Source organism: Prunus mume, linkage group LG2 (assembly GCF_029339155.1).
Source record: "Prunus mume cultivar Tortuosa linkage group LG2, ASM2933915v1, whole genome shotgun sequence".
In the NCBI taxonomy this organism is placed as follows: domain Eukaryota; kingdom Viridiplantae; phylum Streptophyta; class Magnoliopsida; order Rosales; family Rosaceae; genus Prunus; species Prunus mume.
Window position 1 is genome coordinate 6,022,326 of NC_142699.1, and position 17,499 is coordinate 6,039,824.

Consider the following 17,499-nt stretch of genomic DNA (forward strand, 5'->3'; position numbering starts at 1 on the left):
TTTCCTCTTTCTGTAAAGCCAAATACAAAATATTTATATTATAAATAACATATAAACAAATTGAAAAGCTTTGAAGGTATAATGAAATTGAAGAAAACAAAATAATAGGGAAATAAAAGGAAAATAAATAATAAGTAAGAAGGTGAGTTTGGTACGGTGAAGCACGTCAAAGACGATGTACTAAAGCCTTTGTAGCCTACCTACGTGCAGGTACTAACGGTCTACAAGACTCCAAGATACGACCCCTTGTACACAAACTCAAGATCAGCTCTGAGCACGTTCATAGACAGATATAGTTATCCAAGTCACATAACCATTGCCCAAAATAATAATAATATAAAGTAGAGAATATATGTAAAAGTAGAAAAGAAGAGAATCAGAATGTGATATCTGATATTCTAATAGTGTATTGTGTGTATATCAAATGTGAAGGAGGAGTGGCATTTTATAGGCATCCAAAACATGTAACCTTAATCAACCATAAAAGTTCACCAACCAAAAAATTAAGGCATTCACCAACCAGAAATAAAACATGAATATTAAATATTTATAACGCCTACAATAAATAAAATAAAACAACCAAAATAATTAATTAAATAAAACGGTTAAATTTTTAAATCCTTTTAAAATTCCAACACTTTTGAACCCCTATGCCACGCAAATAGTAACTTCTCACCTTCCATCAATTTAATTTCAGTAATTCTAATATGTTTTTCTCCCAAAAACATCAAAGTCGAGGAACCCCTTGATTAGAGAAAAGTCTATGAGAAAGTTGTGCATGCTAAAAAAAAAAATCGAATTAGTTTTCCTGTCATGTGCATTGAGTTGATTGGCTCCTTTAATAAGAAATCTTGTTCTTGACTCATGGGGTGCAATAATAGATAGGAGAAAACGGCATTCAAGTATCAACCTCATTTCACTAAAGTTCAGCAAGAACATGCAAACTTTCCAATTTTATCATTACAGATAACAGACAAAGACTTTGACTGAACATATATAGAGATAACTGTGTGCTGATTTCCTATATTTCAATGTGTCAAGGTTCTAATATTTTTTAGTTAGAGAAATTTACAATCCAAATAAGAAAAAATAAAAATGTACAAAGCTAAAAAAAAACCAAAAAAAAAAACACGCCGCAGATAGAGCAACAACCTCAACCCCGGCTATTGAAATCCCTCCTGAATTTGTACCTAATTTTCATTTTGCTCTATAATTATTTTATTTTGAAATTAAGGATACAAACTTTCGTCATTTTATGACTAAGTAGAACTTGAAAACATTCCAAGCCATGTTAACACCAGATCTATGCATAATATTACTCTAATATACCCACACACAAAAACGTTATTATTCTCTCTATTTTTGTTATAAGTTTTTTTATTTATTTTATTTTTCAGTTTTTAATTATTTATAAGATACAAATTGACCAATTTGCCCTCAAAGTTGGGAGTTTCACTAAAACACCCAAAATGGAGGTTGAAATTATAAAAAAACCCAACACCCAAAACACTTTATAAACACACCCAAAACTCATCATTACACACACTCAAAACCTATTTATAAACACACCCAAAAAGTTGACTTTGGGGTTGATTTTGGGTGTGTTTCTATGTTTAAATAGTGCTTGGGTTTTTTTATAAATACATGTCTAGGATTGGGTTTATTTATAAATTTGTAATCTTTTAACTGTAAAATAGTTGGAATGTAAGGAAATTTAGCACTAGAGGGTAGATTGACTAAAAAAAATGTTTGTAACCTGAATTTTCTCAAATGAAAAAACAATGGGTAAAATGAAAGTTATGTAAAAGTTCAAGGAGAATAACTGAATTTTTAAAAAAAAAAAAATCTGAAGATATAGGTTTCATTCAACTACAAAGCAAGCAAGCAAATAAATTACTGATGTATTTTGTGTTGATAAATAAAAAAATTAAGTTGACTATTAATTTGAGGTGTAAGAATCAGTTCTTACACAACTTAATCAAGAGCACAAGCAACAGGCTCTCATACAAATTAAGTTGACTTTGGCACAAGGAATAAACAAAGGCTTCACATAGCCTTTTATTGAACATCAATGGCAGGAATCAATGGGAATTGGGGATGAATTAAAAAAATTAAGTTGACAATTAATTATCGGTAGTCGGAGGAGCACAATAATCAAATGAATTTATCCAATAAACGACAAAACAAGCCATCAATGACCCTCTCACTTCTAGGGGTGGGCATCAAAACTGGAATACCAAAACCATCCCGAAACCGTGCCAATCTTGTGCCGTTCCCGTTTGGTGTTTAAACGGGATGATACCGTGTCATCCCGTTACTGTTTGGCACGACATCGGTTGCATATTTGTGATCCTGGTTGGTGTCATACCATACCGAACAGTAAATTAGTTTTATTAATCCTAATTTAATTTGGCTTCATTTGTTTTCTAAAAGCCTATGTGAGATTTCCGTTCTTGCTTTGTAATTTGACATGTCTTGAACTTGAACTCTTGATTGATTGTTTGTTTTGTTTGTATTAGGCTTCATTTGTTGTAAAAGCCTATATGAGATTTGATTTCCATTTGACTTGAAGTTTGTATGAGATTTTCATTTCTTGGTTGGTCTTGAATTAAGACTCTTGAATCTTGATTGAGGGTTTAATATATGTCTCTCATGATCGATAGCTCTGATGTTGTGTCCAAATAAACATGCAAGGATTGGACAATGCAGTTAAATAACATAGAGTTACAACAATAATTCATGAACAAAAATTTATTAATTTGTGCATGAAATATATGTTGCATTGAAACGAAACTCAAGTCCAAATTTTCATGGACTCTGACATTGGTCTAAAGGGTTGTAAACAGGTTTTCAACAATAAGAGAAATGCAAATGTTAACGTGAAAACTATGAAAGTTGTATTACACTTGATTTATGAAATTTTGCTAATTTTTTACGGTATCAACATTGATACCGAATCATATCGATCCCGTTTGGGTCTGGTATGGTTTGAATGTGTTTTCAAAAACTCTCATCCCCCGATTCCCCTATTCGGGATTGACACCGGGATGACCTCCATCCCGTGTCATCTCATACCGTGCCCAGCCCTACTCACTTCCATCTATTTTATTTCATTAATTCAGTCCAACAAATGCAAAATTGACATTTAACTATAACTATAAAGAACGAGAGAGAAAGACTTTGACTCTAGCCATTTTAAGAACAACCACTGAGACAAAGACTTTACTACAATTCTAACAATGGCAGCAAGCTCACTCAAGCATTTAGGTGGGTGGGACACATCTAAACCCCTATGTCATGCATATGGTTATCTCTCACCTCCATCATTTTCATTTCATTATTTCATCCAGAAAATTCAAAATTGGCATTTAAATTTAGAGAATGAAAGATGAGACCTTCACTCAAAAGAAAACTGATTATAGATGAGATCCCAAAGACTTTTCAATGCTCAATTGAACCCCAAAGACTAACCCACACTATATATAAGTAGTAAGGCACAGCCCATATAGTATACGTATACCACACAAACAAGGACCATGACATCTTTAACTTCCGCTAAACTATGCTTCCTGCCTTATTGCCTTGTCATCTTCTTGTATGTTTCATCACCAAATTGGGTTGCTTTTCCTTCTGCTACTTCTAATTCTCATATTGAAGCAAAGGCTCTTCTCAAATGGAAAGCCAGCTTATTTCTAAATCAAGCCCTCAATAACCTCACCTGGTATGACCCTCCCACTCATAATATTAATGCCACCAATTCTTCCAGTAGCAATCCAAAATCAAGAACAAGCCCATGCACTTGGACTGGTGTTTCATGCAACTCAGCTGGAAGTGTCAACAAGATAGACCTTTCTAATAGACGTATACAAGGTACGCTACATGCATTTTCATTCTTGTCCTTTCCTAATCTTGAATATCTTGACCTCAGCCTGAACAAACTATTTGATGCCATCCCACCTCAAATCAGTAACCTATCCAAACTCCACTATCTTGAACTCTCTCTCAATCAATTTTCCGGGAGAATCCCACCAGAAATCGGTCTCTTAAGAAATCTTACATTTCTTGGTCTCTCTGAAAATCCATTGTTGGGAGGGAATATTCCCAATGAGATAGGCAATCTGAAATCTCTTGTGATGCTATATTTGCATAAGAATAAACTCAATGGTGCAATTCCAAGATCACTAGGCAATCTAACAAGCCTTACCCATCTCTTTCTCTATCTTAATAAACTTTCTGGTCTGATTCCCAAGGAGATAGGGAACTTAAAATCTCTAGTAAGTCTAGATTTGTCCGCCAACAATCAGTTGTCTGGGAGAATTCCACCAGAAATTGGTTTTCTAAGAAATCTTACATTACTTAGTCTCTTTGACAATACATTTTTTGGGAATATTCCCAATGAGATAGGCAACCTAAAATCTCTTGTGCAGCTACTTTTGGATGAGAATAAACTCAACGGTTCAATTCCAAGATCACTAGGCAATCTAACAAGCCTTACCTATCTCTATCTCGATGATAATAAACTTTCTGGTTTGATTCCCAAGGAGATAGGAAACTTGAAATCTCTTGTAGATCTAGATTTGTCCTACAACAATTTAAGTGGTCTCATCCCTCCAAATATTGGTAACTTAATAAAGCTAAACACTTTGACCTTGCTTTCCAATCAACTTTTTGGTTTGATTCCCAAGGAGATAGGGAACTTGAAATCTCTTGTACATCTATCGTTGGCCGACAACAATTTAAGTGGTCTCATCCCTTCAAATATTGGTAACTTAATAAACCTAAACACTTTGTACTTGGGTGGAAATCAACTTTCTGGTTTGATTCCAGAGGAGATAGGGAACTTGAAATCTCTTGTAAATTTATCGTTGGCCAACAACAATTTAAGTGGTCTCATCCCTCCAGATATTGGGAACTTAATAAACCTAAGCTCTTTGTACTTGTATTCCAATCAACTTTCTGGTTTGATTCCCAAGGAGATAGGGTACTTGAAATCTCTTGTAACACTACACTTGGGTGCGAATCAACTCAATGGTTCAATTCTGTTTCAATCGGTGACTTGCGCAACTTGGAATACTTTTCCCTAAGTGATAACCAACTTTCCGGACCCATCCCCCAAGAGATAGAGAATCTCAAGAAGTTGACTGCCCTTCAATTGGATACAAACCAATTTTCTGGTTATCTGCCCCAAAATATTTGCCAAGGTGGAAAACTAACAAACGTTTCAATAAGCATAAACAATTTGACTGGTCCAATCCCCAAAAGCTTGAAAAATTGCACAAGCTTATTCAGACTCCGTCTTGAACATAACCAATTGACAGGAAATATATTTGAAGACTTTGGCGTTTATCCGAATCTTCATTTTATAGATGTAAGCCATAACAACTTGTTTGGAGAAATCTCACACAATTGGCAAAAATGCCCAAAGTTGACAACCTTACGACTTGCGGGAAACAACCTTACGACTTGCGGGAAACAACCTTACTGGAAGCATCCCACCTGAGATAGGCAATGCAACCCAAATTCAAGAGCTAGATCTCTCTTCAAATCATTTAGTTGGGTTGATTCCAATGGGATTTGGAAGACTGACTTCTTTGGAGAGGTTGATGTTGAATGGAAATCAACTTTCAGGTCGTATACCCTCTGAATTCGGATCATTGAGTGATCTTGATTATCTTGACTTGTCAACAAATAAATTCAGTGACTCAATTCCTAGCATTCTAGGTGACTTGCTCAAATTATACCATCTGAATTTGAGCAACAACAAGTTATCTCAAGCAATTCCACTTCAGTTGGAGAAGTTAGTTCAATTGAACGAGCTGGATTTCAGTCATAACTCTCTTGAAGGTAGCATACCATCAGCAATGAGCAATATGGAGAGTTTGGTGTTGCTCAATCTTTCCCACAACAATCTTTCGGGTTCCATACCATCAAGTTTCGAAGAGATGCACGCTTGTCGTACGTTGACATATCCTACAATCACTTGAAAGGTCCCCTTCCTGACATCAAGGCATTTCAAGAAGCTCCGCCAGAAAGATTGAAAGGGAACAAAGGATTGTGTGGCAAAGTTGGAGTTCTGCTGCCACCCTGCAATGCACATGGCTCAAAAAAGGACCACAAGGTCATATTCTCTGTTCTAGCAGTATTTGTACTTCTATCTACTCTCTTTACAATTGTCTTCGTAATAGTGCAAAGAAAGAAAAAGCATCAACATACTAAACAAAACCACATGCATGGAGAAATTTCCTTTTTGGTTTTGAATTTTGATGGAAAATCAATGTATGAGGAAATCATAAAGGCAACAGAAGATTTTGATTCCACATATTGTATTGGGAAAGGAGGACATGGAAGCGTCTACAAAGCGAATTTGTCATCTGGAGATGTAGTGGCCGTGAAGAAACTCCATCTGCTATGGGATGGAGAGACAGAATTTCAGAAGGAGTTCTTGAATGAAGTAAGGGCACTCAGTGAGATAAGACATCGAAATATTGTGAAGCTCTATGGTTTCTGTTCACATAAAAGACACTCGTTTTTGGTGTATGAGTATCTTGAAAGAGGTAGCTTGGCCGCAATGTTGAGCAAAGATGAAGAAGCTAAAGAGTTGGGGTGGAGTAAAAGGGTGAATATTGTTAAAGGCTTAGCTCATGCCTTGTCTTACATGCACCACGATTGCTTGCCATTGATTTTACATCGTGACATCTCAAGCAAGAACATTTTGTTGGATTCTGAATATAAGGCATGTGTTTCAGACTTTGGCACAGCTAAGTTTTTGAATCCAGACTCAACTAATTGGACTGCAGCTGCAGGCACACATGGCTATATGGCACCAGGTAATATTGTGATTCCCTGTTCTCTATATTTAGCACTTTTTAAGCTTTTTATTTTAGACCAATGCTTCATTTTCACCATTAGGAGCGGTTAACATAAACACATTTTCACTTCTTCAATTTAGAAAATATACTAATAAACACATTTTCACTTCTCTTAAGTATAAACTAATATGTCGATTTATGCATGATATAGTTTCGTTAAAATTCCATTGAATAGTTATGTCTATAAACTAATAATGCCACTTTTATGAGGTTTTCTCTTAGCAGAGCTTGCTTACACAATGGAAGTGAATGAGAAATGCGATGTTTATAGCTTTGGTGTGGTCACATTGGAAATAATTATGGGAAAGCATCCTGGAGATCTTCTCTCATCTTTCTCATTAGTCTCTTCATCCTCCTCCTCCTCATCATCATCTGCATTACCAGCCCATCAAATACCAATTGTGGATGTTTTGGACCAACGCATTTCCCCTCCTACACATCAAGTTGCAAGCGAAGTGGTCTCTCTTGTGAAGATAGCATTTTCATGCTTGAATTCCAGCCCGAAATCTCGTCCAACAATGAAACAAGTTTCTCATTTCCTCTCAACTCAGATGCTGCATTTGTCGAAGTCGGTACATATGATGACATGTGGTGAATTGCTTGGTCTTGATCCTTTGGCTACCTGAATGTTTTATTTAATTATCTTGTGCTATTTCTTGTGTAATATAATTCGAGCATACTTGGTGACTGTTTATTTTTTCACCAATCAATAGCTATGAAATCCACAATGAAGAAATACAAATTTCAATAAACCAACAAATCTTTGGCAACAAACTGTGAGGTCGAGGATATTCAACTACAATAAACATTGTTTTTTTATAAACAGTATTATGTTTTTCTTTACAACAATGTACAGTTGACAACATTTTATTCCTGCTTTTAAAAAACTAGAACAATCAAACATGAACAAAATCTGAATCTCTTGAATCTAAATGAACATGAATATAGGATAAACGTGAGGATATTTCCCTGGAGCAGGCTTCAGTGATATGAAACTCTTGAATCTATTAAACTTCCAACTTTCCCTCATGCTGTACATCTAAACGACTCAAGCAAATAAAGAGAGAACTTGAAGCATAGCTTCATACAAAGTACCGCAGTTTCAAAGCCCGCAACAGTTCCACTGATCTGTCAGTACAATGGACATATAAATGCTCCTCAATCTGTCAAAAAAATGTGGGATTGCATTTGGCTAATCTACCATTTGGTACATTCCTGTGGCAAGTGTGATACAACGTGCAAGTCTGGGATTGAATTAATATGATAATATATATATATATATATATATTAAAAAAGATTGGGTTTTCATATTATATAGTATATAAATGTACAAAGTGCTATACCAAATGCTCGAATACCATTCCATTGAGTTTTCATATTTTTGTTTGCAGCTGCAAATTAAATAATACAACGTAATTATAGAAAACCGCATATTGAGATTCACTAAGTTGACTGAAATATGAAATTTCCACTCAAGTTTCGTTTTATGTTTTGGCCTGTGTCATCGTAACAATTAGAAAGCCCTCACTAATTTAACATTATAATATTATCTACATCAAAACAAAATCCCATTAAGTCTACACAGCAGACCAATAAGTTGAAATAAAAAAAGTAACTCAAATTTTAAGGACAACCTGCATATAGATGTCCTAATTAGAGAGGGCATCTGGCGAGGTAGAACATATGCATAGGCGATTAAGAAACCAACCTTATACTAGGCCTAGGCACGGATCGGTCCGAAACGGTAGAAGGCTCTTCCGTTAACCAAATCAAAGACTTCGGTAGACCATTTTCTCTTCCGTTAACCAAACCAAAGACTTCGGTAGACTTCGGATCGGTTAACCTAATATTTGGTTTGAATCGGTTTGGTACGCCGGTAGTACCGTAATAAAAGCATACTAATAAAAATACAATTTATAATACTTTCACATAACATAAGTTCTTAAACAAATACACCAAATTATCCTCGTAAAATATAAAAATCCAATAGTATAATTCATCCAAGTATGAAATCAAATAACTTAGTCACTATATCATTTAATATATACTCAAGATGTATTGGGAGCGATTTGTGTTTGTTGTTTGAACATTTGAGTGTTATTTTTACTGAATTCTCTACATTTATGTAAATGATTTTGACATTTGTTCCGCGTTGGGTTCTTTAGTTTTTCATGCTCTATCCAAATATATAAAGAACATAAAATTTGGATCAACGGTTGGAAAGTTACAGGTAAAAAAGGGACAAAGGTCAAAACTGGAAAACATAGGAAATTCATAAATTCCTCTATGACCAAAAAGTGCTACAGTACCTGGGTGATAAAGAAGTGATAGAATGGTGATAAAGCAGTGATACAATGGTAATAAAGAAGTGATATAACAGTAATAAAGGAGTGATACAAAATGTTGATTGTATTTATCTTTGGTTTCTTGTTTTGTATTTAAATAATAGAATAAGTATAAATATCGGATCGGTGCAGATTTCCGTTGGGTTAGGAATATTGTTTCCGTTAACCAAACCAAACATCTCGGTACTGATCGGATCGGAATAATTAAAATTAAAAAATAATTATTTAACCAAATCGTCGATACAGTACGGTCGATACGCGGATTATTCGGATGAGATGCCCACCCCTACCTTGTACTACTAGAGCATGCATGGTGGATTTTTAATATTATTACAATATAAAACGGAAAATTGATTAGAAATGTCTTGTGTTTCACCCAAACATAGACACTGTGATTTTTATTTTTATTTTTAAATAAATTATTTTTCCTCAAATTTTGTTTATTGATAAAAGTAGTTTAGAGGATTTTTCATTACTATTAGGTCATTACCCAAGTACCATTTTGAGTATTTACTTTTTCAGAGTTATTATCCCGTATAAAGAATTTAGCATTTTCACGTTTAATACTCGTATTATACACGTACATACATATTTTTCATGTTTAAGCTAAACATTTCCACTTGTGGTATACAAGAGTTAGAGAATCTCAAGAATTTGACTGAACTGGCTGGAGATGGATACAAACCAATTGCCTGGTTTTTTTTTTTTTTTTTTTTTTTTTGTGGTCGGAAGTGGATTTCATTAAAAACACACAAAAGAGCATAACAATACACCAAAGAGTGAGACCCAACCAATTGAGCTCAACAACAAAGTGAAAAGCCAGAGGCCCAAATAAAATGCAAAATAACCAGCAATAAGTTAAAAGCCAAGAAGGCATTAAGCCCACACAAACCAATTGTCTGGTTATTTGCCCCCAAATATCTGCCAAGATGGACAACTCCCAAACTTGTTAGTACGAACAAACTATTTGACTGGTCCAATCCCCAAGCTTGAAAAATTGCAGGGGCTTAGTGAGAGTCTGTCTTGACCAAAACCAATTGACAGGCAATATATTTGAAGACTTCAATGTTTATCAAAATCTTGATTTTATGAATATAAGCCACAACAACTTGTATGGAGAAATCTCACACAACTAGGGACAATACCCAAAGCTTCACCATACTAATGGCAGGAAACAACATTTCTAATAGCATACCACCTGAGATAGGCAACGCAACCCAAATTCATGTGCTGGAACTTTCTTCAAATCATTTAGTGGTTGTGACATATGTGAATATTGCCATTAATGACATCGTCTCTGGAAATGAGGCTTTTGGGGTTGCTAGGGGGATTATCACATGTTCCAATGTTATTTTGAGAAGTGGAATTTTGGGGTTGCTAGGGGGCTAAAGAAAAATTCAAAATATTAAGTAATGGAATTTCACATGTTCCAATGTTATTTTGAGAAACCTAAAAGTTATCCAAATGTTTTTTGAAAATATTAAATGAAAATATTAATATATATTAAAAAGAAAAACAATTGGGCTACCCGAAGACAAATGTGCCTGAGTCGGTTAAATACCACCTGGGAACTTGAAATGCCAATTTCAGATCTTCTAGACCAATGCATCTCTCTTTTGAACATAGCGTTTGCATCCTTGAATCCCAGTCCGCAGTGTCGTCCAACAATGAAGAAAGTTTCTCAGTCCTGTCATCAACTCAGAGGCTGCATTTGTCAAAGCCATAATTACATATGACTACATGTGGTGAATTGCTTGCTCTTGATGGTTTCACTGCCTGATCAGGACATGCGCTACTTTTCATTTGAGTCTGCCTTGTTCTAATTCTTCTTAGATGTTTGGATTATTGTAATATATTGTAAACGTGAGTTATTTAAATAAGTATGTAAATATATTGTGAGTACTAGGAGTCCTTTATTAGGAAGGATTTATTGTTGTGTCATTTATTGAGTAGTGTTTCCTTGTAAAACAAGGATTATATATGTTATATTTCAAGGAAGTAATACAATGAAAAATTACCCCGTAAAATTCTATTTGGTATCAGAGCATAGGTTGCCATAACCCTAGAATATTTTTCCTCTACTGTTGATGGCTGACTCTTTCTTTTTTGCAATATTCCCTTGTAGAACGTCAGGGTGTGTGGGTGTGTGTGTGATAGTGTCGTGTGTGATTTGGCTGTGCTGTGTGGATTGCTACATCAAGAGCTGTGCACCATAAGCTTTGGAAGATAGTGCTGTTTTGAAATTGGAGGGTAGCTCTCGTACACCAACCAATACTCTAGTATTGAATCATGTTGTTATTCAGAATGATGCATCTGCTGTACCAAACACAGTGAAGTTGAATGGATCAAATTATCCTCTTTGGTCCAAAGTTTTGGAGATGCACATCGCTGGACGCAGTAGGAAAGGCTTTGTGACAGGGAGTACCAAGGAACTTGCTGAGAATAGTGATGGTTCTGAGACATGGGAGACAGGGAATGCAATCGTAAAAGGGTGGTTGATCAATTCCATGGAACCTGCTATCATGGGATTTTTTATTCACCTACGTACTGCTAAAGAAGTTTGGGAAGAGGTGGCTCGGACCTATTATGATGGTTCAGATATTTCTCAAATTTATGAATTAAAGGTTAAGTCTTTCAGACTCCGTCCAGAGGGCCGGTCGGTTAGTGTGTATTACGCCGTTCTCAAGTCCGTTTGGTAGGAGTTAGATCAAAGGAGACCAATCAAGATGGAGTGTGCAATGGAGACCAATCAAGATGAAGTGTGCAATGGATCTCAAGACCCTTCGAGATGAGATTCAAATTGATCATGTGCATGCCTTTTTGGCGGGTTTGGATGATATCTTTGATAAAGTACGTAGTGATATTCTACGTACTCAACCCTTACCATCTGTTGAGGAAGTGTTTTCTGTTGTTCGGCATGAAGCACAAAGACATGCCACCATGATGAGTGGGAGTAACAACCAAGGAGGGCTGCAGTCCATGGCCATGGTCTCTCGGCCCGCCGCTGCCTTTCGTCCTAGTAATCCTTCTAATCAGTCTTTAAATTCTCGTCCCTTTACCCGAGAAAATAAAAGATGATTTGAAGTGTACTTTCTGTGGACAAACCCGTCATACTGAGTATACATGTTTTGCCAAGCATAGGGTACTGATTAGTTCCCAATTGAAGAAGAAGCTAGGCGTGGGAGTGAGGGAAATAACGGAGTCGTGCATCCCTGGCTACTGCCCCACCAAAAGCTAAGGAGGATGAGAATATCTCCAGTAACCCGAGTCAAACTTTGTTGACTCGTTCTACCCATGGTGATTCATCCTCCACTGCAGGTCTGTAGTGCATGTTTTTTTGGCGTCCGACACTGAGCATCATGCGGTTTGGATTCTGGACTCTGGTGCAACGGATCATATGACATACGATAAGAATGTGTTTCAATATATGACAACATCTCACAGGAAATATATTGTAACTGCTAATGGTACCGTGCACCTGTTATTGGTGCTGGTACTGTGTATCTCATAGCCTCTCTCCCTTTACACCGATGTTTGCTTGTTCCATCTTTATCACATCATTTACTTTCCATACCACATATTACTGAACAATTGGATTGTGTTGTTCTAATGTATCCATCCTTCTGTCTACTTCAGGATATTCGGACCAAGAAGATAATTGGCGTGACACTAAGAGAGAGGGGTTGTACTACATGGATGATGTTGTTCCTAGCAGAGCTCATGCAGTCCGAGTGCTCCGTGGTAGTAATTTACAAGAAGTATGGTTATTGCATTGTCGATTAGGCCATGCATCCTTTAGCTATTTAAGGCGTATGTTGCCTTGTTTATTTAGTGGAATAAATGAATCAGACTTACATTATGAAGTATGTATTCTTGCTAAAAGCCATCGTGCTTCGTTTCCTCCTAGTATGAATAAAAGACCTTTTCCATTTGATCTTGTGCATTCCGATGTTTGGGGGCCTTCTCCAGTTGTTACTTCTTCTGGACTTTGGTGGTTTGTTACATTTGTTGACGATTGCACTCGTCTGACATGGCTTTATGTGTTGAAAAATAAAAGTGATGTTGGTGCTATATTTCGATCATTTGCTCAGATGGTTTAGACGCAATATTCTTCCGTTATTAAAGTTCTACGTTCTGATAATGAAGGAGAATACATTAATTTTGAGTTGTCGGAGTTTCGTCAAGGAATTCTCCATGAAACCACATGTTCGCATACCCCACAGCAAAATGGGGTTGCATAGCATAAAAATCATCATATTTTGGAGACAGCTCCTGCTTTACTCCTTGAGGCCTCGATTCCTCTACGGTTTTGGCATGAAGCCTTTACTTATGCCGTGTATGTCATTAATCGTATGACTTCTCGGGTGGTTGGATTTCAAACACCTATTCAAGTGCTCACTCAACATACTCCAGTGGTGTCCAGTAATACTTTCACTCCTCGAGTGTTTGGTTGTGTGGCTTATGTTTATATTCAGAAAATACATCATAGTAAATTGGATCCGTGTGCACTACGGTGTGTCTTTGTGGGTTTCTCGTCTCACCAAAAAGGGTATAAGTGTTACCATCCTGAGACCTGACATATGTATGTAACCATGGATGTGACTTTCTCTAAAACAGAATATTTCTACACTTTCATACTTTTAACTTCAAATCACCAGGAGGAGAACACTGATGGTAATATGAGTTGGTTGGATCTAGGGGGAGATGTGACTGTTGAACAACGTGTAGAACTTGGAACTGAGCCCATACTATGAGAGTCTCGGCAAGCTGCTGTCGAGAAGAACCTTGTTGTTGAACAACTTTGTGAGGAGCCCAGTATACCCCTCATTGCGGAGCCTAGTACACATTCTCTCTCTAGTTTCGAAGTGCCGCCCAATACATCTTCTCTGAATATGCCTGAGGTAAGTATCGTAAATGATTGTGTAACTAATCCAAGTGTAGGTACTTATAAATTGCAGCCAAGACAAAATCGAGGTGTGCCTCCTGATAGGTTTTCTCCTGAAGGAAAGGTGAAGTATCTGACAGCCAATTATGTATCATGCAATAAGCTTGCACCAGAGCGTCAAACTTTGGTAAGTAATATCGAGTCTATCCATGTACCAACTCAAGTGGAGGAAGATCTAAAAGATCCAAAGTGGGCAAAAGCAATGGATGAGGAAATATTGGCATTGCAGAAAAATAATACTTGGGAGGTGATGAAGCTACCTGTAGGGAAGAAGACAGTGGGATGCCTGTGGGTGTTTACAGTTAAATATAAAGTTGATGGAACAGTAGAAAGATACAAAGCAAGGTTGGTGGCTAAAGGATATACCCAAACATATGGGATAGATTACGAGGAGACTTTCTCCCCGGTTGCCAAGATGAATACGGTATGTGTTCTTATCTCTTTAGTTGCAAACATGGATTGTCCATTAAAAAAATTTGATGTGAAGAATGCATTTCTCCATGGGAATTTGGAGGAAGAAGTGTATATGGATTTTCCTCCTGGATATAGCAATGGTGGGAACATCGGAGTATGTCGGTTGCGTGACTTGGACTTAAGCAATCGCCCCGTGCATGGTTTGGTAGATTTGCTCAAGTCATGAGAAAGAATGGATATTGTCAGAGTCATTCTGATCATACTTTATTTGTGAAGCGTAGACAGAATAAAGTAACAGCCTTGATTATCTATGTAGATGACATGATTATAATAGGAAACGATGTTGATGAGATGTCCAAGTTGCAAGGAATCTCGTGGTCGAATTCGAGATGAAGGACTTAGGGGATTCGAAGGACTTAGGGGATTTGAAGTATTTCTTGGGAGTTGAAGTTGCTCACTCGTCGAAAGGTATCTTCTTGTCTCAACTTAAGTATGTACTGGATTTATTAAAAGAAACTAGTATGTTGGGATGTAAGTCGGTAGAGACTCCTATTGTTGAGAAGCATCATTTGTGTTTGGATCCGGAGCAGAAACTAGTTGATAAGGGTAGATATCAGAGACTTGTAGGGAGACTGATTTATTTGGCTCATACTCGTCTTGATATTGCCTATGCTGTGAGTGTTGTGAGTCAATTCATACATTCACCGAGTGTGGATCATATGGTTGTTGTTATGCATATCTTGGCATACTTGAAGTCAGCACCTGGAAAAGGAGTCTTGTATAGAAAAAATGGGATTTGAGGATTGAGGGTTTACTGATGCGGATTGGGCAGGTGATGTAACTGATAAACGATTTACTTTTGGATATTTTACCTTCGTTGGAGGGAATTAGATGACATGGCGAAGTAAAAAACAGGTGGTGGTGTCACGGTCTTCAGTTGAGGCCGAATATAGAGGTATGACTCAAGGAATCTGTGAAATCCTTTGGCTCCAAAAACTTATTTGGGGACTTGGGTTTAAACCAAAGGATACCATGAAGTTGTCTTGTGATAATAAGTCAGCAAGAGACATAGCTGATAACCCAGTACAACATGATAGAACGAAACATGTAGAGGTTGATCGTCATTTTATCAAAGAGAAGCTTGAAAAGAAGATTGTATCAATACCGTTTGTGGAGTCAGAGGGACAACTTGCAGATGTTCTTACTCATGCAGTATGTAGCAGAAAGTTTGGTAACTCACTTGACAAGTTGGGCATGTGTGATATATATGCACCAACTTGAGGGGGAGTGTAAATGTGAGTTATTTAAATAAGTATGTAAATATATTGTGAATACTAGGAGTCCTTTATTAGGAAGGATTTATTTCTGTGTCCCTTATTGAGTAGTGTTTCCTTGTAAAACAAGGATTATATATGTATATATTTCAAGGAAGTAATACAATGAAAAATTACCCCGTAAAATCTATTTATATTTCATGCCCACGTCTGTCTTTTGGCTTACGCTTTAATAAGGGTTATCGGCATTTAGAAATGTTTTTCGTAATGTATGTATGTTTTGCCACCTAAAAGAATATGAATATGATGCTATTAGCCCAACCCTGTCAAGCATTCAGTTAAAAAACTTCACTCGCAGTGCTCTGTTTTAATGTAAAGAATAGTGATTCCTCAACAAAAAAATAAAAATAAAAATAGTGAACGTACACTCAAAATACAACAAACTCATAACTTAGAGGACAATTAATCAACATTTGTGAAAGGTTGTGCTTTTCGGTGGAAGGCTCGTGATCAGCTTTGGACTTGAAGATGACCAGCCAAACAAATGGAATAGGGAGTTGGAATAAATTGTACACTGGGAACATACAAACAAGAACATTTTGCTGGATTCTAAATGAGGCATGTGTTTGAGTCTCTGGAATTTGGACTCAACTAATTGGGTCGCCATTGCAGTAACATATGGATAGCTAGCCTTGGCATCAAGAAGCAGGGGAAGTCTTCTCTCTTGTTGTGACGATAATACGTTGGCATGAATGTCAATCCACAATCTTCTCTCTTTTTATATATATTTTTATATATAAAAAGGAAGGCGAGGGGTGACTGGTGAGAAAGACCACGTGTGCATTTTGCTATATTTCAATTTGGGAATAAGACTCTTCCCATCTATTTCCATGCATAAAGCTCTTAAGACGTAGGTGTAATTGTTGGCCAAGAAACAAAAGGCAATGCGTCGGTATCATAAAGCTCTCTCTCATACCTGTTGATTTTGGCACAAGGAATAATCAAATGAATAATCAAAGGCTTCACATAGCCTTTTATTGAACATCAATGGCATCGATAGTGGCATCGGAGGAGCACAATAATCAAATGAGTTTATCCAATAAACGGCAAAACAAACCATCAATAATGACGCTCTCACTTCCATCCATACGTTGAGGAGTTATTCCTCTTCAGATTTGTTGGGGACAGCTGGAGTGGATTAATTTTTCCAGTAAAGCAAAGCAAGAAGCATGTTTTGTTTGAATTGTTCTAGTCGTGACAGGACTTTAAAGAAAAGGGACAATCATGCTTTGAGAAAATGCAAAAGTTGCAATTCCAACTTTAAAGAAAAGGGACAAAGACTTTCAGTGTGAAAACCCAAAACCGTTGTTACTTAGAAATGTTTTTCTTTGTGAGAGGGAAAGAAAAAATGAAACAAAAATTTCATTGTCCAATGCCATGGTTTAACGTTTTGTATGTATAATGTGTTTTCGGTTCTAGTTCTAGCCACAGTGGAAGTAAGTCAGTGGGAGTTTTCTTTGTCTAAGAGACGAAGACTCTGACTCTGACTCTGACTCAAGGGTGTGAAAACCCTAAAAGTCTTCCCAAACCGTCTTCCAATTGAGAAAATGAAAAAAAATTGGAAACACCTTTCCAAGTCTTGAAGACTTGGA

At 36.7% G+C, this 17,499-nt stretch overlaps 2 protein-coding genes across 3 annotated transcripts; both read left to right on the forward strand.

The window, feature by feature from the left end:
• The first annotated feature begins 3,516 nt into the window (after nucleotides 1-3,516).
• On the forward strand, nucleotides 3,517-7,643 carry LOC148919492 (MDIS1-interacting receptor like kinase 2-like). 2 transcript variants are annotated; one of them, XM_089047207.1, is made up of 2 exons: nucleotides 3,517-6,827; nucleotides 7,092-7,643. In XM_089047207.1, the coding sequence occupies exons 1-2, from the start codon at nucleotides 6,227-6,229 to the stop codon at nucleotides 7,493-7,495; spliced, it is 1,005 nt and encodes a 334-aa protein (XP_088903333.1). In that variant the 5' UTR covers nucleotides 3,517-6,226; the 3' UTR covers nucleotides 7,496-7,643. The 2 variants fall into 2 exon arrangements, with proteins under 2 accessions (XP_088903333.1, XP_088903334.1); XM_089047208.1 differs by having other exon boundaries at nucleotides 7,095-7,643.
• On the forward strand, nucleotides 3,535-5,984 carry LOC148919493 (uncharacterized). The gene is given in 3 exon segments (XM_089047206.1): nucleotides 3,535-5,037; nucleotides 5,040-5,428; nucleotides 5,430-5,984. Coding segments are annotated over 3 exon segments (2,445 nt in total). The 5' UTR covers nucleotides 3,535-3,536.
• Nucleotides 7,644-17,499: the final 9,856 nt, after the last annotated feature.

Excerpts from the sequence above, each read along its gene's own strand:
- LOC148919492 (XM_089047207.1), top strand. The coding sequence starts at position 6,227 with ATGCATGGAGAAATTTCCTTTTTGGTTTTGAATTTTGATGGAAAATCA. Across the intron at positions 6,828-7,091 it reads ACATGGCTATATGGCACCAG|CAGAGCTTGCTTACACAATG; the intron begins GTAATATTGTGA and ends GTTTTCTCTTAG.